The 17,246-nt window shown below is 48.0% G+C and overlaps 1 protein-coding gene across 10 annotated transcripts in view; it reads left to right on the forward strand.

The window, feature by feature from the left end:
* The window catches only part of Csf3r (colony stimulating factor 3 receptor), a 37,721-nt gene extending 22,168 nt beyond the window's left edge, over positions 1 to 15,553 (forward strand). For 8 of the 10 annotated variants that reach the window (XM_052177325.1, XM_052177329.1, XM_052177332.1 and 5 more), the window contains 14 exons: positions 1,479 to 1,778; positions 3,775 to 3,898; positions 4,069 to 4,256; positions 5,110 to 5,312; positions 5,395 to 5,548; positions 6,382 to 6,461; positions 6,843 to 7,056; positions 8,345 to 8,533; positions 8,863 to 8,964; positions 10,598 to 10,744; positions 10,854 to 10,994; positions 13,899 to 13,989; positions 14,144 to 14,225; positions 14,651 to 15,553. In XM_052177325.1, the coding sequence (XP_052033285.1) occupies positions 1,479 to 1,778; positions 3,775 to 3,898; positions 4,069 to 4,256; positions 5,110 to 5,312; positions 5,395 to 5,548; positions 6,382 to 6,461; positions 6,843 to 7,056; positions 8,345 to 8,533; positions 8,863 to 8,964; positions 10,598 to 10,744; positions 10,854 to 10,994; positions 13,899 to 13,989; positions 14,144 to 14,225; positions 14,651 to 15,124 (2,489 nt within the window). In that variant the 3' untranslated portion in view covers positions 15,125 to 15,553. The remainder of the gene's footprint in view (positions 1 to 1,478; positions 1,779 to 3,774; positions 3,899 to 4,068; positions 4,257 to 5,109; positions 5,313 to 5,394; positions 5,549 to 6,381; positions 6,462 to 6,842; positions 7,057 to 8,344; positions 8,534 to 8,862; positions 8,965 to 10,597; positions 10,745 to 10,853; positions 10,995 to 13,898; positions 13,990 to 14,143; positions 14,226 to 14,650) is intronic. The other 2 variants (XM_052177326.1, XM_052177333.1) reach the window with 2 other exon arrangements.
* Positions 15,554 to 17,246: the final 1,693 nt, after the last annotated feature.

Genomic DNA, 17,246 nt, shown 5'->3' on the forward strand with positions numbered 1-17,246 from the left:
CAGAGATGTAATAACAGCCCACAGAACTGAGGAAGTTCCTTTAGAGTGTGTGTAGGGGTGTGTATCTCTGGGTTAGCAGATTAGTGGTAGTGCTGGCTAGGAGATAAGGCTATAAAGTAGGAAGCTAACCCTGCTATCCTGCCCTGTCTTTTTTTTTTTAAAGAGATTTATTTATTTAAGATTACTATCTAAGTACACTGTAGCTATCTTCAGATGCACCAGATCTCATTACCGATGGTTGTGGCCACCATATGGTTGCTGGGATTTGAACTTGGGACCTGCAGAAGGGCAGTCCATGCTCTTAATCACAAAGCCATCTCTCCAGCCCATATCCTGCCCTGTCTTAGGGCGTGTTTCATGCTTGGATCCTTGCAACCTCAAGGAGGTACTAGATAGAATGTAAGGCATGACTGGTCCACCCTACAGGAACAGCTCTGGGATCTAACTGGTAGAAACTGTTTTGCTTGGTTTCTAAATCTCCATTCACAGATGAAAGAAATAAGGCATCTGGGGTCCCAGTGACATATACCAGGATCACTAACAATAGTTAAGACATACAGTCTAGCCCATGTGTCCAGGTCCACACTCACCACACCAGCCTTTCTTTACAGATAGTCGCCTTTGAAGTGGCGCAATCACAAAGGGCTCTTTTTTTTTCTTTTAATATTTATTTATGTATATGAATACACTATTACTCTCTTCAGAGAGATCAGATCCCATTACAGATGGTTGGGAGCCACCATGCAGTTGCTGGGAATTGAACTCAGGACCTCTGGAAAAGCAGTCAGTGCCCTTAACCGCTGAGCCACCTCTCCAGCCCACACAAAGGGCTCTTACAAACAGATCTGAATCTGACAAAGATTGCTGTGGCCTTGGGGGTTCTTATCACTCTGACTGTGGTTTTTACCACCCAGTCCCTCCGTAGTAGGGAAGTGTAGCTGGCTAGGAGGGATAGACTGTATTCATAACTACATTCTGGGAGGGGACGGGATGCAAAGGTTCACACAGGGGGAGTATTCACATCAGAGGGAGTATATTTACATGGTGGGGAACATTTCTACCACAGGGCATTCACACCATGGGTCACACTCACAGGATAGGAAGTGTTCATAGCCTGGGGAGTGTTCACACCACAGGAAGTGTTCCTACTTTCTGGGAGTGTTCACAACGGGGGACTTGTGTTCACACCATAGAGAAGGTTCACACCATAGAGAAGGTTCACACCACAGCAAGTGGGGAGCTGCTTTGCTCTGCGGAGCCTATGGATATAACCATTTATGGGCATGTGGTTGTCTCTGTCTCTCACCATAGTACATCTTGCAGGTCTCACACTTACTCTTCATGTTTAGCCCCCAGGTCCTGATGGGAGGGTAAAAAGACAGAGGAGGGCTATGAGGCTACGAATCTTAAGGTCTTGACCTGGCCCATGTTGGCCTGAAAAAAAAGAGTCCTCCAGGGCCCACCCTCTACCAATTCAGGTCTGGAGAGCTGTGGGCACATCAGGATCTCACCCCCCATTGTCCGCCTGGGGGACCCTGTCCTGGCTTCCTGCACTGTCAGACCAAACTGCAGCAAACTGGACCAACAGCCAAAGATCCTATGGAGACTGCAAGATGAACCAGAACAGCCCGGAGACAGACAGCATCATCTGCCTGATGGGTCCCAGGAGTCTCTCATCACTCTGCCTCACCTGAACTACACCCGGGCCCTCCTCTTCTGCATAGTGCTCTGGAACAACAGCTTCCAGACCCTGGATCAAGTTGAGCTTCGTGCAGGCTGTAAGTCCCTCCAGCTATCTACCCATCTGCTTCCAATGCCTCTCTGACAAAACCAGGGAAAGCTAAGACCTCACTCAGGTAGCCCTCACTCAAGTAGCCCTTTGTGAGTACAACAGGGAGTGTGGTTCTTCCTATCATTATAATTCTTCAATGAAGAAGCTGACATCTGGTGAGGCAAGTGACCCCCTGAAGGCCACACCACAGGGGTTCTTGTAGAACCACTTGACTATTTGGCTGTTTAGCAAGCTCAGGTTCTTGGCCATAAGAGGGGCTTCCTTCCAACTCCTCTTCAGTTTGGTCCCAGTTTTCTTTCCAAATTGAGCACAATGGAATTTGTGCCACGCTGAGGTATGAGGAACAAATAAGACCCAAGGCATGATGTCATATCTTTAATCCCAGCAGAGTAAGGGGGCTATTTGTGGTTTTCAAGCAGGGTTTCTCCTAGTAACAACTCTAGCTGTTGTTGATTCAGAGTTCTGCCGGCCTCTGCCTCCTGAATGTTAGGATTAAAGGTGTGCAGGTGTGCACCACCACTGCCTTTCAAATGCTGCACCCCCTGCCTCCCAGGATCTCTGTGATCTTTGAGGACAATTTGATCTGCATAGAGAGTTCCAGGGCAGCCAGGACTACATAGTAAGACCCTGTCTATCCCATCCCTCAAAAAGAAATGGGTGCCAGGGTGGAGGATGTAGCCCAGTAGTAGAATACATACTCAACATGAGCAAGGTTCTGAGTTCTAATCCACACCACGCAATAACAGAGCCAGACATGGAGCCACACTTCTGTGGTCCTAGTACTACTTGGAAACTGAGACAGGAGGATGTTGAGTTAGAAAGTAGCATGGACTGGATCACAGAGTCCTGTCTCCAGCAGCCTATATATCAGAAGCCACTTCGCCCTTGTATGAGCTACTTTTCTGTTGATATGATTTTTGGATTTGGTTTTTTTGGAGACAGGGTTTCTCTGTATAGCCCTGGCTGTCCTGGAACTCACTCTGTAGACCAGGCTAGCCTTGAACTCAGAAATCTGCCTGCCTCTGCCTCCCAGAGTGCTGGGATTACAGGTATGTGCCACCACCGCCTGGCCTGTTGATATGACGAAACACCACGACAAAGAAAACTTATAAAAGAAAGCATTTAATTGGCCTTACAGTTCCAGACAGTTAGAGTTCATGATGGTGGAGCAAAAGCTTGGTGACAGAAGCAGCTGAGAGTTTACATCTTGAAGAGCAAGCAGGAGACAGAGGGCTAATTGGAAATAGGACGAATCTTTTGGAACCTCAGAACCCACCCTCAGTGGCACATACCTCCTCCAATAAGGCTTCCAAAACAGTTCCACCAGCTGGGAACTAAGTCTTCAAACATGAGTCTTTGTTTGAGTCTTTGTTTCATTGAGAATGGGGGTCCATTCTCAATGAAACCACTACAGCTCTTAAAGAAGTCTCAGAGAGCCAGGGGGTGTCACACTCCTGTAATCCCAGCACTCAGGAGGCAGAGGCAGGTGGATCTCTTAGTTTGAGGCCAGCAGCCTGGACTACAGAGTTCCAGGATAGCCAGGGCCACAGAGAAACACTGGGGAAAGGAGGAGAAGAGGGGTGAGGAGAAGGAGGGAGGAGGGAGGAGGAAAAGAAAGAAACCTAGGAGAGAGAGAGAGAGAGAGAGAGAGAGAGAGAGAGAGAGAGAGAGAGGAGACTTATTAGCATTACTTCCTCTTTACAGATAAAGAAACTGAGGCAGAGAGCAATTCAGTCACTTCACTTAAGGATGAAATGGCTAATGAATGACTGACAAAACCACAATAAAACCCAGGCTGTACTGTCGTTGACAAAGGGGCCACCAGGGTGCTGAGGGTCTGAGATGCCTGCTCCTCACAGGTCCACACTACAGAAGGAATAGCCCACCAAGGAAGTAAGGCCACAAGTACAAACACACACACACACATACACACACACACACACACACACCAGGAGGGCTCCTAACATTCTCACCCTCTCTAGATCCCCCTGCCAGCCCCTCCAACCTATCCTGCCTCATGTACCTCAGCACCAACAGCCTGGTCTGCCAGTGGGAGCCAGGCCCTGAGACCCACCTGCCCACCAGCTTCATCCTAAAGAGCTTTAGGTATGTAGGACTTCCATGCCAGCCCCTTCCTTCAGGTCCTGGTTTAGGGCACAAGTCCCTGAAGGAGTGAGGAGATATGGGGGGGGGGAGGTGGAAGGTGGAGAAAAAGAGAAGAGAGAAGAGCCTTGCCTTCTTCCTCTGCTTGGCACCAAAGCCCAGCCTGTTGGCAGGAGCCGCGCCGACTGTCAGTACCAGGAGGACACCATCCTGGACTGTGTGCCAAAGAAGAGGCAGAGCAACTGCTCCATCGAGCGCAAACACTTGCTCCTGTACCAGAATATGGTCATCTGGGTTCAAGCAGAGAATATGCTAGGGTCCAGCCAGTCCCCAAAGCTGTGCCTTGATCCCATGGATGTTGGTGAGTGACACTGGGTGTGTGAAAATGGAGAAGTCCCTGTTTGGAAGACCCAGGGGTGCATAAGGAGGAAAGACAGACCTAGGCACAGACAGAGACATTTGGAAGACCTGGAGAGAGGCAGAGAGGAGAGAAATGGGGACCAGAGGCTGAGGGAGATGTTTGCTCTTTTATCTTATTTATCCATTGGTTTTTCCTTTTTTTTTTTTTTCCTGGATTTTTTGAGACAGGGTTTTTCTGTGTAGCCTTGGCTGTCCTGGAACTCACTCTGTAGACCAGGCTGGCCTTGAACTCAGAAATCCGCCTGCCCCTGCCTCCCAAGTGCTGGGATTAAAGGCATGTGCCACCACTGCCCGCTTCCGTCAGTGTTCTTAACCACTGAGTTAAGAATCATCTCTCCAATCCTGCACTGGGCTTTTTGATCTGCGTTCTGGGACTGTTGTCAGGCATGCAGAGCTAGCTAGCTCTTTTTTCCAATGATCCATCACCCCAGGCTTCAGCTTATTTCTTGCAAAGCTGTGGAGGTCCAAAAGGTAGATAAGGTCAGTTGAACAAAAGTCCCACCCTCGGAATATTACAACAATTTAGGTGGCAAAATAAATAAAATACAATGTTGGGTGACTTTAAGACATCGACTGCTAACTAGACCCTTGGAGGAGCTGAGGGAGCAGGCCCCTGGATATAATCTGGAAAGAAAAGGATGTAAGCAGATGTACCAACCAGTTAGCGGTAACAACCTAGTGAGAAATACAGACACTCATACCCAAGCATAGCTAGAGACCATGGCAGCAGAGGAAAAGAGCCTGAGAGAGCCCCGGGAAGGAAAGTGGGGCTAAGCCAGAGCCCTCTCCACCAGGCAGGGAAAGTCTGACAACCCCACCTTCCGCAGTGAAATTGGAGCCTCCCCTGCTGCAGGCCCTGGATGTTGGCCCGGATGTAGCATCTCGCCAGCCTGGCTGCCTGTGGCTGAGCTGGAAGCCGTGGAAACCCAGTGAGTTCATGGAACAGGAGTGCGAACTCCGCAACCAGCCACAGCTCGAAGGAGCCAACTGGACTCTGGTGAGGATGAGAACAACCTGGAAACGGAGGTGGGGGCTAGAGAGAGGGCAAGTTGGATTTAGCGTCACCTCCCCCACACCAGGTGTCCCACCTGCCTTCCAGACGGGACCAGTTCGAGCTCTGCGGGCTCCATCAGGCCCCAGTCTACACCCTACAGATGCGATGCATCCGCTCATCTCTGCCTGGACTCTGGAGCAGCTGGAGCCCTGGCTTGCAGCTGAGGCCCACCATTAAGGGTGAGAAGAGGCATGAGAAGCCATCGGAGCACACAGTCCAGGACCCAATCTCCCTGCCCTTCATCAAAACCTTCTCATCTTGGGGCTGGAGACATGACTCAGCAGTTAAGAGCACTGCCTGCTCTTCCAGAGGTCTTTAAGTTCAATTCCCAACAACCACATGGTGGCTTCACAACCATCTGTAATGAGATTTGATGCCCTCTTCTGGTGTGTCTGAAGACAGCTACAGTGTATTCGCATACATTAAGAAAAAACAAACAAACAAACAAACCCTAGCACATGCCTTTAATCCCAGCACTTGGGAGGCAGAGGCAGGCAGATTTCTGAGTTTGAGGCCAGCCTGGTCTACAGAGTGAGTTCCAGGCCAGCCAGGGCTATACAGAGAAACCCTGTCTCGAAGAAGAAAAAAAAAAAGCCTAAAGAAAGCAAATGGTCATACTGATTTAAAAAATTTATTTGGGCTAGAAAGATGGCTCAGTGGTTAAGAGTACTGACTGCTCTTCCAAAGGTCCTGAGTTCAAATCCCTGGTGTGTCATATACACAAAATAAATAAATAAATCTTTTATTTATTTTTTTAAAAGATTTATTTATTTATTAAACGTAAGTACAGAGTAGCTGTCTTCAGACATCCCAGAAGAGGGCATCAGACCTCATTACAGATGGTTGTAAGCCACCATGTGGTTGCTGAGAATTGAACTCAGGACCTCTGGAAGAGTAGTCAGTGCTCTTAACCACTGAGCCATCTCTCCAACCCCAAACAGTCATACTTAAATAAAACCCAAAACCCTCTCATCTCATCTGTTCATCTATATCCTCCACCATCCATCTACAGCCCCCACCATCAGACTGGACACATGGTGGCAGAAGAAGCAACTGGATCCAGGGACAGTGAGCATACAGCTGTTCTGGAAGGTGACTCTGAAAGCCCCTCCAACCCTCCTACAGGAGCCCCAAAGTAGGGCTCAAAACTGTGGTGTGCCTGGCAGGCAGTGTGCAGGCACTTTACATACCTCAGAAGTTGAGGAGTGACCTTGGGGAGAGCCTGGAATGCAGGGTTCAGGGGTCACCTGTACCCCAAAGAGTCCACTCAGAGAATAGTTAAGCAAGCGTCACATGTGCTGCCTGGTTTCTTCCTTCTTTCTCTCCTAGTTCTTGCCACAGGGGAACAGAGGGAGGGGGAGGAAGGACTTAAGCCCAGTTCTTACGGCTGGTCCATGGCTCTCGGATGCTGACTAATTCACAACACAATGAACTAGACAGCTCCCTCACCATGTTCTTCCTCGCCCACCACAGCCAACACCCCTGCAGGAAGACGGCGGACAGATCCAGGGCTACCTGCTCTCCTGGAGTTCCTCGGGTCAGCAAGGACAGACCGCACACCTCTGCAATACCACAGAGCTCAGCTGTATCTTCCGCCTGCCCTCAGAGGCCCAGAACGTGACACTTGTGGCCTACAACACAGCCGGGACCTCTTCACCCACTCCAGTGGTTTTCCTGGAGAACAGAGGTAAAGGGGGGCTGACAGCCGAGTGGCAGAGAGCAGCATGGGAATTTGAAGGCTGGACTGCCTAGGCTCCCACCTGTCTAGTCAACCACTTGCTAACAGAGTAGCCTGAGGAGAGGACCTTCCTTCCTGGGCCCTGTCATCTCCAGAGCCTGCAGGTGTATGCGCTGACATTGTCTCTGGGGGGCAGTAAAATCTTTGAGCCAACTTTTAAATTATCATTCTTGTTAGCAAGAACTAGGTCATTCTGGAGGAATATACATACCTGCATATCCATGTTGTATACCTGGATGGATGGATGAATGGATGACAGAGAAAGTATGATTCCCACTTAGTTGCACGAGTGTATATGAATATAGCAGCTGGTAGACAACTTCAAATGTCATTCTTTGGGTGCTGTGAACATTTTTGGAGACAGGATCACCCACTGGTGTGAAATTCACTAATGAGAGTCTTCTTCAGGGATCTACCTGCCTCTGCCTTCCCTGTGCTGGGGTTATCAATGTCAAACATTTGCTGTTTCTTCCAGCATGGAACCTGGGGACTGAATTTAATGCTTGCCTCATAAACACCTTACCAATTAAATGATCTCCCCAGCCCTGAGCTGTGTGCTTTTTACATTTTTGTTCAGGTATTTTATGTATATGAGCGCTCTGTCTCGTACATCAGAAGGAAGAATCAGATCCTATTACAGATGGTTGTGAGCCACCATGTGGTTGCATTGGACTTGAACTCAGGACCTTTAAAGGAGCAGCCAGTGTTTTGTTGTTTTTTTTTTTATTTAAGGTTTATTTATTTGTTTTATGTATATGAGTACACTGTAGCTGTACTGATGGTTGTGAGCCACCATGTGGTTGCTGAGATTTGGACTCAGGACCTTCGGAGCAGCAGCTGGTGCTCTTAACCGCTGAGCCGTCTCCAGCCCCCGAGCTGTGTGATCTTAGTAAGCCTCTCAGCCTCTCTGTATCTCTCTCATGTTTACTCGTTGATAAAATGGAGACAACTGTAGACCCTCCCTGTTGAAGAACTCAGTGAATCACACACATTAAGCCAAATGGTGCCAGGCTCTGTGCTCTTCTGTGCATCCTCCTTTATCACACAACTAGCCTCTACAATGAAGGGATTGTCTTGTTGTCACTTCCCCTTTACCGAGGAGGAGCCTGATGATCAGGTATTGACATACCCTGGATCACAGGCCTGTCGGTAGCAAAGGCAGGATTTGGATCCAAGTGTCTAGTACTGAGGCCTGCATGCTTTTCGTCTTCACTCCTATTTTCTGCTTTATCTCCAGGTCCAGCTGTGAGCAGACTCCATGCCATGGCCCAAGACCTTGAAAGCATCTGGGTGGACTGGGAAGCCCCCAGCCTTGCGCCTCAGGGCTATCTCATTGAGTGGGGCCTGAATTCCCGCAGCTACAATTACAGCCAGAAGTCCTGGATGATAGAGCCTGGTGGGAACACCACTGGGATTCTGTTAGAGGGTGAGGCTGGCCTGGGGCTGAGGGATAAGAAGAAGGAACAGAGGGAGGGGTGCTAGTCTAGAGGTAGCTGCAGCCTCCCTAGAGAGGCAGCCTCCCAACCTTTTCTGAACCCTTACATGAGGAAAGTTCTTCCTCCCCTCTAGCCCACACTCCACTCCTGTTCTGGTCCTCTGTTCCACTTTCTCTTTGTGACTTCCATCAAATGAGCTAAAAAAAAATCTCTGAGATTAGCCCCAAAGTCAAAATCTGGCCATGCAGAAATGGGAGTCTGAGGCAGGGTAGCAGAGGTTAGCCCCCACCCTTAGTGCTGTCCCATTTTCTCTTTGCAGACAACATACATCCCTTTCAGCTCTACAGAATCACAGTGGCTCCCCTATACCCAGGCACCGTGGGACCCCCTGTAAATGTCTACACCTACTCTGGAGAGAAAGGTTTGTCTACCCGCGGTGTTCCCAGAATCCTCTCCTCTCTCCCTATCTAGGGCTCTAGCGACTGGGAGTCTAAGGGTAAATGGGACCTCTTTACTTCTGGCCTCTGAGGCAGGTGCTTTCCATTATGGCTTACACTGGGCTCCCCAAAGCTGGACAGAAGATGGGGTAGCAGACAGGGAACCATGAACCAGGGATGGACCGAGCTTCACAGAAACAATCCAAGGTCCCAACAGAAACCCAGGGTCACATCTGAAAGAACTGAATCAAGTACCTGATGTGGTTCAGAGAGTGAGTGACTGAAACCAGACACCAAGTCAGGTCAGAGAGTGAGTGACTGAAACCAGACACCAAGTCAGGTAAAACCAGATATGGCAGAAATCATACAGCAAAGATTTCCAAGCAGATAGAACCAGATTCAAACTCAGGCTCTGCCTCTGGGAGCTATAAACTGAACTCACATGAAATCCTGGTGGGGGTGGGGAGCTCTGTACAAAGGGGGGGGTGTCTACCTCTGATTGTAGCAACTCTGATGAGGTAGCATTGTGATTTTGGGTACAGCCTTAGCCATGTGAGATACCACCCCACCCCTGCTGCATCTCAAACAAAAGAGTGCTCTCTTAGAAGGGATCTTTATCTATCTGCCTATCTGCCTACCTTCATATCTCTATCTATTAATCAATACCTATCTCTTTCCCTCGCCCCCATGTTTGCTTCTGGTTTGGGGTTTTGTGTTTGATTTTTGTTGGTTTTGCCATTGCTTTAATTCACTTATTTGTGTGCATGATGTGTGTGAATGGACACACACATGCTGCCCATCTGTGGAGGCCAGAGGACATCTCTGTAGACTTAGTTCTCTCAATCCATCTTTGTGTAGTATGCTAGTTTTCACCAGCAATTTAACAGAACCTCAAGTCACCTGGGTCTAGGGAACCTCGGTCAAGCAATCGCCCACAACATATTGGCCTGTGATTACTTCTATGAGAAATTATCGTAATTGATTGATGGCTGATGTGGGAGGGCCCAGCCCACTACAGGAAGTGCCATCCCTACTCAGGTGGTGGACATGGACCTGTATAAGAAAGAGAGATGAGCGAGTCAAAGAGCTAGTCAGTAAGTAGCATCCCTCCCTGGTCCCTGCTTCCATTTCTCCTTGAATGTTACTCTCTGACTGCCCTCAACAAGGAGTTAAGACTTTGCTCCTGGTATATATCACAGCAGCAGAAAAGCAGAGTGTGCAGGCTCCAGGGATGGAACTTGGGTCTCTAGCCTTGCAGGGCAAGAAGCAAGAACTTTACCAGCCAAGACATTTTGTTGGCTCCTTTTATAGGTGTTTTGGAATGGGGTCTTATACCATAGCCCAGGCTGGCCTCAAGTACACAGCAATCCTCCTGCCTCAGTCTCCAGTGTGCTAGGATTAAGGATATGCACAAGCACTCAGCTCCTTAAGCTCTCTCCTCTAGGTCATCTCTAGTATGTCCCAGGTCCTGAGTCCAGAAATCCACCTGAGATCAGTCAGGCTCGGTTGCCCTGATCATATCAGCCCTTTTACCTCCTCTCTCTGCCTCTCTCTCTCTCTCTCTCTCTCTCTCTCTCTCTCTCTCTCTCTCTCTCTCTCTCTCTCTCTCTCTCACAGCCCTTCCTCATGCTCCAGAGCTACATCTAAAGCATGTTGGCAGGACCTGGGCACAACTGGAGTGGGTGCCCGAGACCCCTTGGCTGGGGATGACACCCCTCACCAACTACACCATCTTCTGGGCCGATGCTGGGAACCACTCCTTCTGTGAGTCGATCCTTAGCTCCCCACAAGCCCGGGAGGTCTGGAAGGGGCATTCCTCAGCTCATACAGAGGTGTGTCAGCACCCCGAACTGATCATCTGCTCCACACGCAGCCGTCACCCTCAACATCTCCTTCCATGGCTTTGTCCTGAACCACCTGAAGCCCGCCAGTCTGTATCATGTCTACCTCATGGCCACCAGCCGGGCAGGGTCCACCAACAGTACAGGCCTTACCCTGATGACCATGGCCCTTGGTAAGGGGGCGGGGCTGCCAGTGTTGGCTGTTGGGAGGGTGCCCCACTTGGTCTCTGCCAGGTGTGGTGGCAAACATCTTTAATCTCAACACTAAGGACACAGAGGCAGGTGGAGCTCTGTGAGTATATAGTCATTCTGATCTACATAGTTTCAGGCCAACTGGGGCTACAAAGTGAGATCCTCTCTGGAGAGGATAAGTAAATAAAAAGAAATCCCGATTTTTTAACAAGAGGAGAGGAGATTATGTGTGTGGTTTTTGTTTTGTTTTGTTTTTAAATTTAAAAAGTTAAAAATCTTGCAGAGCAGCAACTATGCACGCCTTTAATCCCAGCACTCTGGGAGGCAGAGGCAGGCAGATCTCTGAGTTCAAGGCCAGCCTGGTCTACAGAGTAAGTTCCAGGACAGCCAGGGCTACACAGAGACACCCTGGCTCAAAGAAAACAAAAAAAGGAGTCTTGATTTTGAGAACAATAGGAGCCTGCCTTTGGATCTGCTAATCTGAGGGGAGACCAGGGCCCATCCAAGAATCCCTTCTGTGAGATGAGACCCAGCCCTGCCCACCATTCCTGACTCACAGACACTACAGCCTGGGCCTTTATTTTTATTTTTATTTTATTTTATTTTATTTTATTTTATTTTATTTTATTTTATTTTATTTTATTTTATTTTATTTTATTTTGGTTTTGGTTTTGGGATCAAAGGCGTGTGCCACCACTGCCCGGCTGCCCAGGACTTTTTAACCTCTCTACTTTTAAACCCTTTTCTATTTCCTTTGGTTTTCTGAGATAGGGTTTTCTCTGTGTAACCAGCCCCAACTGTCCTGGACTCACTTTGTAGACTAGGCTGCCCTCGAAGTCACAGAGAGCCACCTGCTTCTGCTTCCTGGGTCCTGGAAATAAAGGCATGTGACATCAAGCCTGGGTTAGCCCCTTTTTACACAAAAAGTTTTTTACATAATTCTGGGCATGTATGCATGTAAAACATACCCAGATCAAATGCTTAACTGATAACACACAATACATTTATTTTGAAACAGTTCTTTGGTAGGCATATACATTTTCTTTCTTATTGACTAAGCAAACCTATATACTAATCACATGACGTGCTTGCTTCTTTTTACACAGATAATTAAATGTTGGCTGGATGTTGGATACTGCAGGGCAAAGAGCATCTTAGCCACCTTCAGCACTTTTCAGAGTTAATCAATATTTTGATCTTTGCAGTCATCAATGCTGAGGACACATTGCATAAAAATATAGTACTGAATAGCAAATGTATGCTTAGGGACATTTCAGAAATTGGGAATTCTGGCCTCATCCCAAACCAGAATTCATCCAACAAGTTTATTTTCTTTTTTGTGAAATTCAAATCAGCAACTCAAAAAGCATTTTAAAAAACAGATTTATTTATTTATTCTATGTATGTGAGTACATCATAGCTCTCTTCAGACACACCAGAAAAGGGTATTGGATCCCATTTTGGACTGGAGAGATGGCTTAGCAGTTAAGAGCACTGACTGCTCTTCCAGAGGTCCTGAGTTCAAATCCCAGCAACCACATAGTGGCTCACAACCATCTGTAATGGGATCTGATGTCCTTTAACATGAGATCTGATGATTTTTAACATGATTCAGTCAAAAGATACACTAATTCAATATCCACATGCTGAGGACTGATGGGAGGAAAATGTTAAAAGCCTTTGGTTTAGAGGGACATGGTGGTACGTGCCTTTAATCCCAGCACTCAGGAGGCAGAGGCAGGTGGATCCAGCCAGCCTGGTCTACAGATCAAGTTTCAGGACAGCCAGGGCTACACAAAAACAAAACAACAGTCTTTGCTTTCCACAATCAAAGCAAATGTTCCTGCAGTGGCAAGCAAGACCCTCTGAGTGTACAGTAAACATTAAAATTCTGGGCTTCGTAGCGTACCATAGTCGTGAATCTGAGCCAAGGTGTTTTGGGAAGTACTTGGTGATGTTGTGTGATGTGATGGTGTATGCACCCTACAAAGTGCACACGTATTAGAACCAAGGCTGCAGTAAACTTGTGTGATGTAACACAGGTGAAGTATGTGTATATGTTAGGTTTTTTTTTAATTATCTAATATTTTAATTTCATGTGTTTTGCCTGTATGTATGTCTGTGTGAGGGTGTTAAATCCTCTGGAACCAGAGTCATAGACAGGTGTGAGGTGCCATGTGGTTGCTGGGAATTGAACCCAGGTCCTCTGGAAGAGCAGCCAGTGATCTTAACCACTGAGCCATCTTTCCAGCCTCCAAACCTTCTACCCCATCCCCATACCCTATAGTTTGGCTTTTTTCTTTTTTCTTTTGTTTTTGGTTTTTTGTTTTGTTTTTGGGTTTTGTTTGTTTGTTTGGTTGGTTTTGGTTTTTTTCAAGACAGGGTTTCTCTGTATAGCCCTGGCTGTCCTGGAACTCACTCTGTAGACCAGGCTGGCCTCGAACTCAGAAATCTGCCTGCCTTTGCCTCCCAAGTGCTGGGATTACAGGCATGTGCCACCACCGCCCAGCACCCCCTATGGTTTTAAAGATGGAATATCTCTGTGTAACAGTTCTAGCTGCCTTGGAACTCACTCCTTAGACCAGGCTGGCCTCAAACTCACAGAAATCCACCTGCCTCTGCCTCCCAAGTGCTGGGACTAAAGGCATGTGCCACCACTGCTGGGCCGTGTTTGGTTGTTTTAAATGGCCTTTTGGATGTTATTCTTTAGAAACCTTTCACTCCTGCCAATATTTGATTGTCCTCACATTCACTGCCACCGTGGGTTCATGACCAAGTACTTCCCAAACACCGTGGCTCAGATTCATGACTATGGTACACTACAAAGCCCAGAATTTTAATGTGTTTACTGTACTCTCAGAGGGTCTTTCTTTCGCTCACCCCAGATTCATTTGACATAAACATTTTCCTGAGCATACTTTGCTTCGTACTTTTGTCCATTACCTGCACAGTTGCCTGGTTCTGCTGCAAGTACAGGTGAGTGACTTGCTCTTGCCTGTGGGTGTGGAATTCCTTTCCTGCCCTCCCAGACTTCCGGGCCTCCATCTGGGTGGTCTTCCCTAACACCTCTTCCCTTCTTCAGCTGCCACAGGGCAAGCTGACCCCAAGCTTCACTTGTCTCCTTCTGCAGCAAAAAGACTTTGTTCTGGCCAAATGTGCCAGACCCAGCCCACAGCAGCCTGAGCTCCTGGGTACCCACCATCATGACAGAGGTAATCTCATGAGGCAGAGAGGGGTATAAACTGTGACAGGCAGACAAGTAAGAGTCATTAAAGGGATGGCCTTCTGCCTTTCAAAGGAACACACACCTGAGCCTCACTCCCAACCAGACACACACACACACACACACACACACACACACACATACACACACACACACTGCTTTGGAGAGATGTAGGCCTGATTCTCAAAGATTGATCACCTCACTACGCAATGGATGCATGGGTGGCAGAGGGTGGGGTGGGGGTCATGTGTCAGGTACATGTCAGGAATGGACAGCTGCCAGGCAAGTATATCCCTTTGTGCTCTGCTGCATAGCAACAAGGGAGATCCCATAACTGCCTCATCTCAGGAAAGAACAATGGGTGGAACAGACATTTGAGATTAACCGTGCCACATTTTGTATCCCTGTGTTCAGGAAACCTTCCAGCTGCCCAGCCTCTGGGACTCCAGCGTGCCGTCAATCACCAAGATCACTGAACTGGAGAAAGACAAGAAACCAACCCACTGGGATCCCAGTGAAAGCTCTGGGACCGGTAGCCTTCCAGCCCTGGTTCAGGCCTACGTGCTCCAAGATCCAAGAGAAATTGCCAACCAGTTCCAGCCTCCCTCTGGCACTAGTGACCAGGTCCTCTACGGTCAGGTGCTCGGGAGCCCCACCAGCCCAGGAATAGTGCGGTACCTTCGCTGTGACTCCACTCAGCCCCTCTTGGGGGGCCCCACACCCAGCCCTAAATCTTATGAAAACATCTGGTTCCATTCAAGACCCCAGGAGCCCTTTGTGCCCCAACCTCCAAGCCAGGAAGATGACTGTGTCTTTGGGCCTCCATTTGATTTTCCCCTCTTTCAGGGGCTCCAGGTCCATGGAGTTGAAGAACAAGGGGGTTTCTAGGACTTTGGGGGTTCTTGCATCTTGGATGCCCTGGCCTATTCAGAGGAGAAGAGCACTCCACTGAAATCTACAGGCCCAGAGAGAAGCAGCAAGGCCCATTTTGTCTCCATCTCTGGCCCCTAGCACCTGTCCTTTAACCTCCCCAGGCTATACCCCCAGGTCACTCTCATACTCTAAGGTCCAGATAGATACTGCTAGTCAGTCACCTTTCGTCTTTCATATAATTTCAGTCCATTAAACTGATTGTAGGTTTTGAGTTGGGGCTGGCATTTTCAGAAATTCTGGATGGACATGGTGGTACATGCCCAGCATCCCAACATCTGGGAGGAAGATGCAGAAAGATTGCAAGTTCCAGGCCATACCGGACTACATAGGGAGATCCTGTCTCAAAACTTAAGCAAAAGCTAAATAAATAATAATTTTTTTTAATGACATGTACTTGTTGGGAGTGGGGGGTTCACAGGCAGAGGTCAGAGACACCTTGTGGCCATTAACTCTGGATCTTGGGAACTGAACTCAAGGCTTAGTGGCAAGCACCTTTACCCGTGAAGGCATCTTACTGGTCCCAGAAAGGAGTCACTTAAGCATAGCTAAGTATCTTTTACCCGTGTTTGTTTGTTTTGTTTTGTTTTGTTTTCCTTCTTGCTCCAGCCCTGTTTGCTTTAGCTGAAAGATTTATTAAATGTAAGTACACTTAGCTGTCTTCAGACACACCAGAAGAGGGCATCAGATTTCATTACAGATGGTTGTGAGCCACCGTGTGGTTGCTGGGATTTGAACTCAAGACCTCCTGAAGAGCAGTCAGCGCTCTTAACTGCTGAGCAATCTCTCCAGCCTGTTTGTTTTTCAAGACAGAGTTTCTATAGACAGCCCTATCTGTCCTGGAACTCATTGTGTAGATCAGGCTGGCCTCAAACTCAGATCCACCTGCCTCTGCTTTTGAATGCCAGGATTAAAGGCGTGCGCCACCAATGCCAGTCAGTGGTTTTTATTTTCAGGAAGATATTTCTCAGCTGGGCAGTGGTGGTGCACGCTTTTAATCCCAGCACTTGGGAGGCAGAGGCAGGCAGATTTCTGAATTTAAGGCAAGCCTGGTCTACAGAGTGAATTCCAGGACAGCCAGGACTACACAGAGAAACCCTGTCTCAAAAAAACAAAACAAAACCAAAAAAAAAAAAATGAGAAGAAGAAGATATTTCTCAGAATCATCTGTTCCTGCCTGCCTCCTGCCTTTAGTCTGTTCTTACCTAGCATCTAAGATTCAAAAAGGATGACTCTCTCCCCCATAGACAGCTGCCAAATTGGCAGTGGAGACTTGAAACTGATCATTAGAAAACAGGCAAGACTTACTTGGAAGGAACTGGAGTGCTGGGGAACACAGAGAGACCTGGGAAGAGAGAAGCCCTGCTGTTGCTGCTGCTGCTGCTGCTGCTGCTGCTGCTGCTGCTGCTGCTGCTAAAATTCCAACACATGAGAGGCTGAAACAGGACGACTGTCCATTTGAGACCAAGTTATGATACAGCAAATCAAGAGTCACTCTCTGCTTCTGTCTGTCTCCACTCTGTGTATCTGTATGTCTGTGTCTGTGTGTGTGTGTGTGTGTGTGTGTGTGTGTGTGTGTGTTCTCTAGAGAGGGGGGGGAGGAAGAGGGAATGTGTATATAGTGGGGTGGGAGTGGCTGGAGAGATGGCTCAGCAGTTAGGAGATTAAGAGCACTGGCTGCGGACTGGTGAGATGGCTCAGTGGTTAAGAGCACTGACTGCTCTTCCAGAGGTCCTGAATTCAATTCCCAGCAACCGCATGGTGGCTCACAACCATCTGTAATGGGATCTGATGCCCTTTTCTGGTGTATCTGAAGACAGCTAGACAGCGATAGTGTAGTCATATAAAATAAATAAATAAATCTTAAAAAAAAAAAAAAAAAGAGCACTGGCTGCTCTTCCAGAGGCCCCAGGTTTACTCTCAGCTCCTACATGGTGGCTCACAACCATCTATAATTCCATCTCTAGGAAATCCAGTGCCCTCTTCCAGCCTCTGTGACAACAGACAGACAGGTGAGGTACAGATGTTCATGCAGGCAAAGCACTCATACATACAAAATAATAAAGTCTTACTGAGGAAG

Source organism: Apodemus sylvaticus, chromosome 3 (assembly GCF_947179515.1).
Source record: "Apodemus sylvaticus chromosome 3, mApoSyl1.1, whole genome shotgun sequence".
Lineage (NCBI taxonomy): Eukaryota > Metazoa > Chordata > Mammalia > Rodentia > Muridae > Apodemus > Apodemus sylvaticus.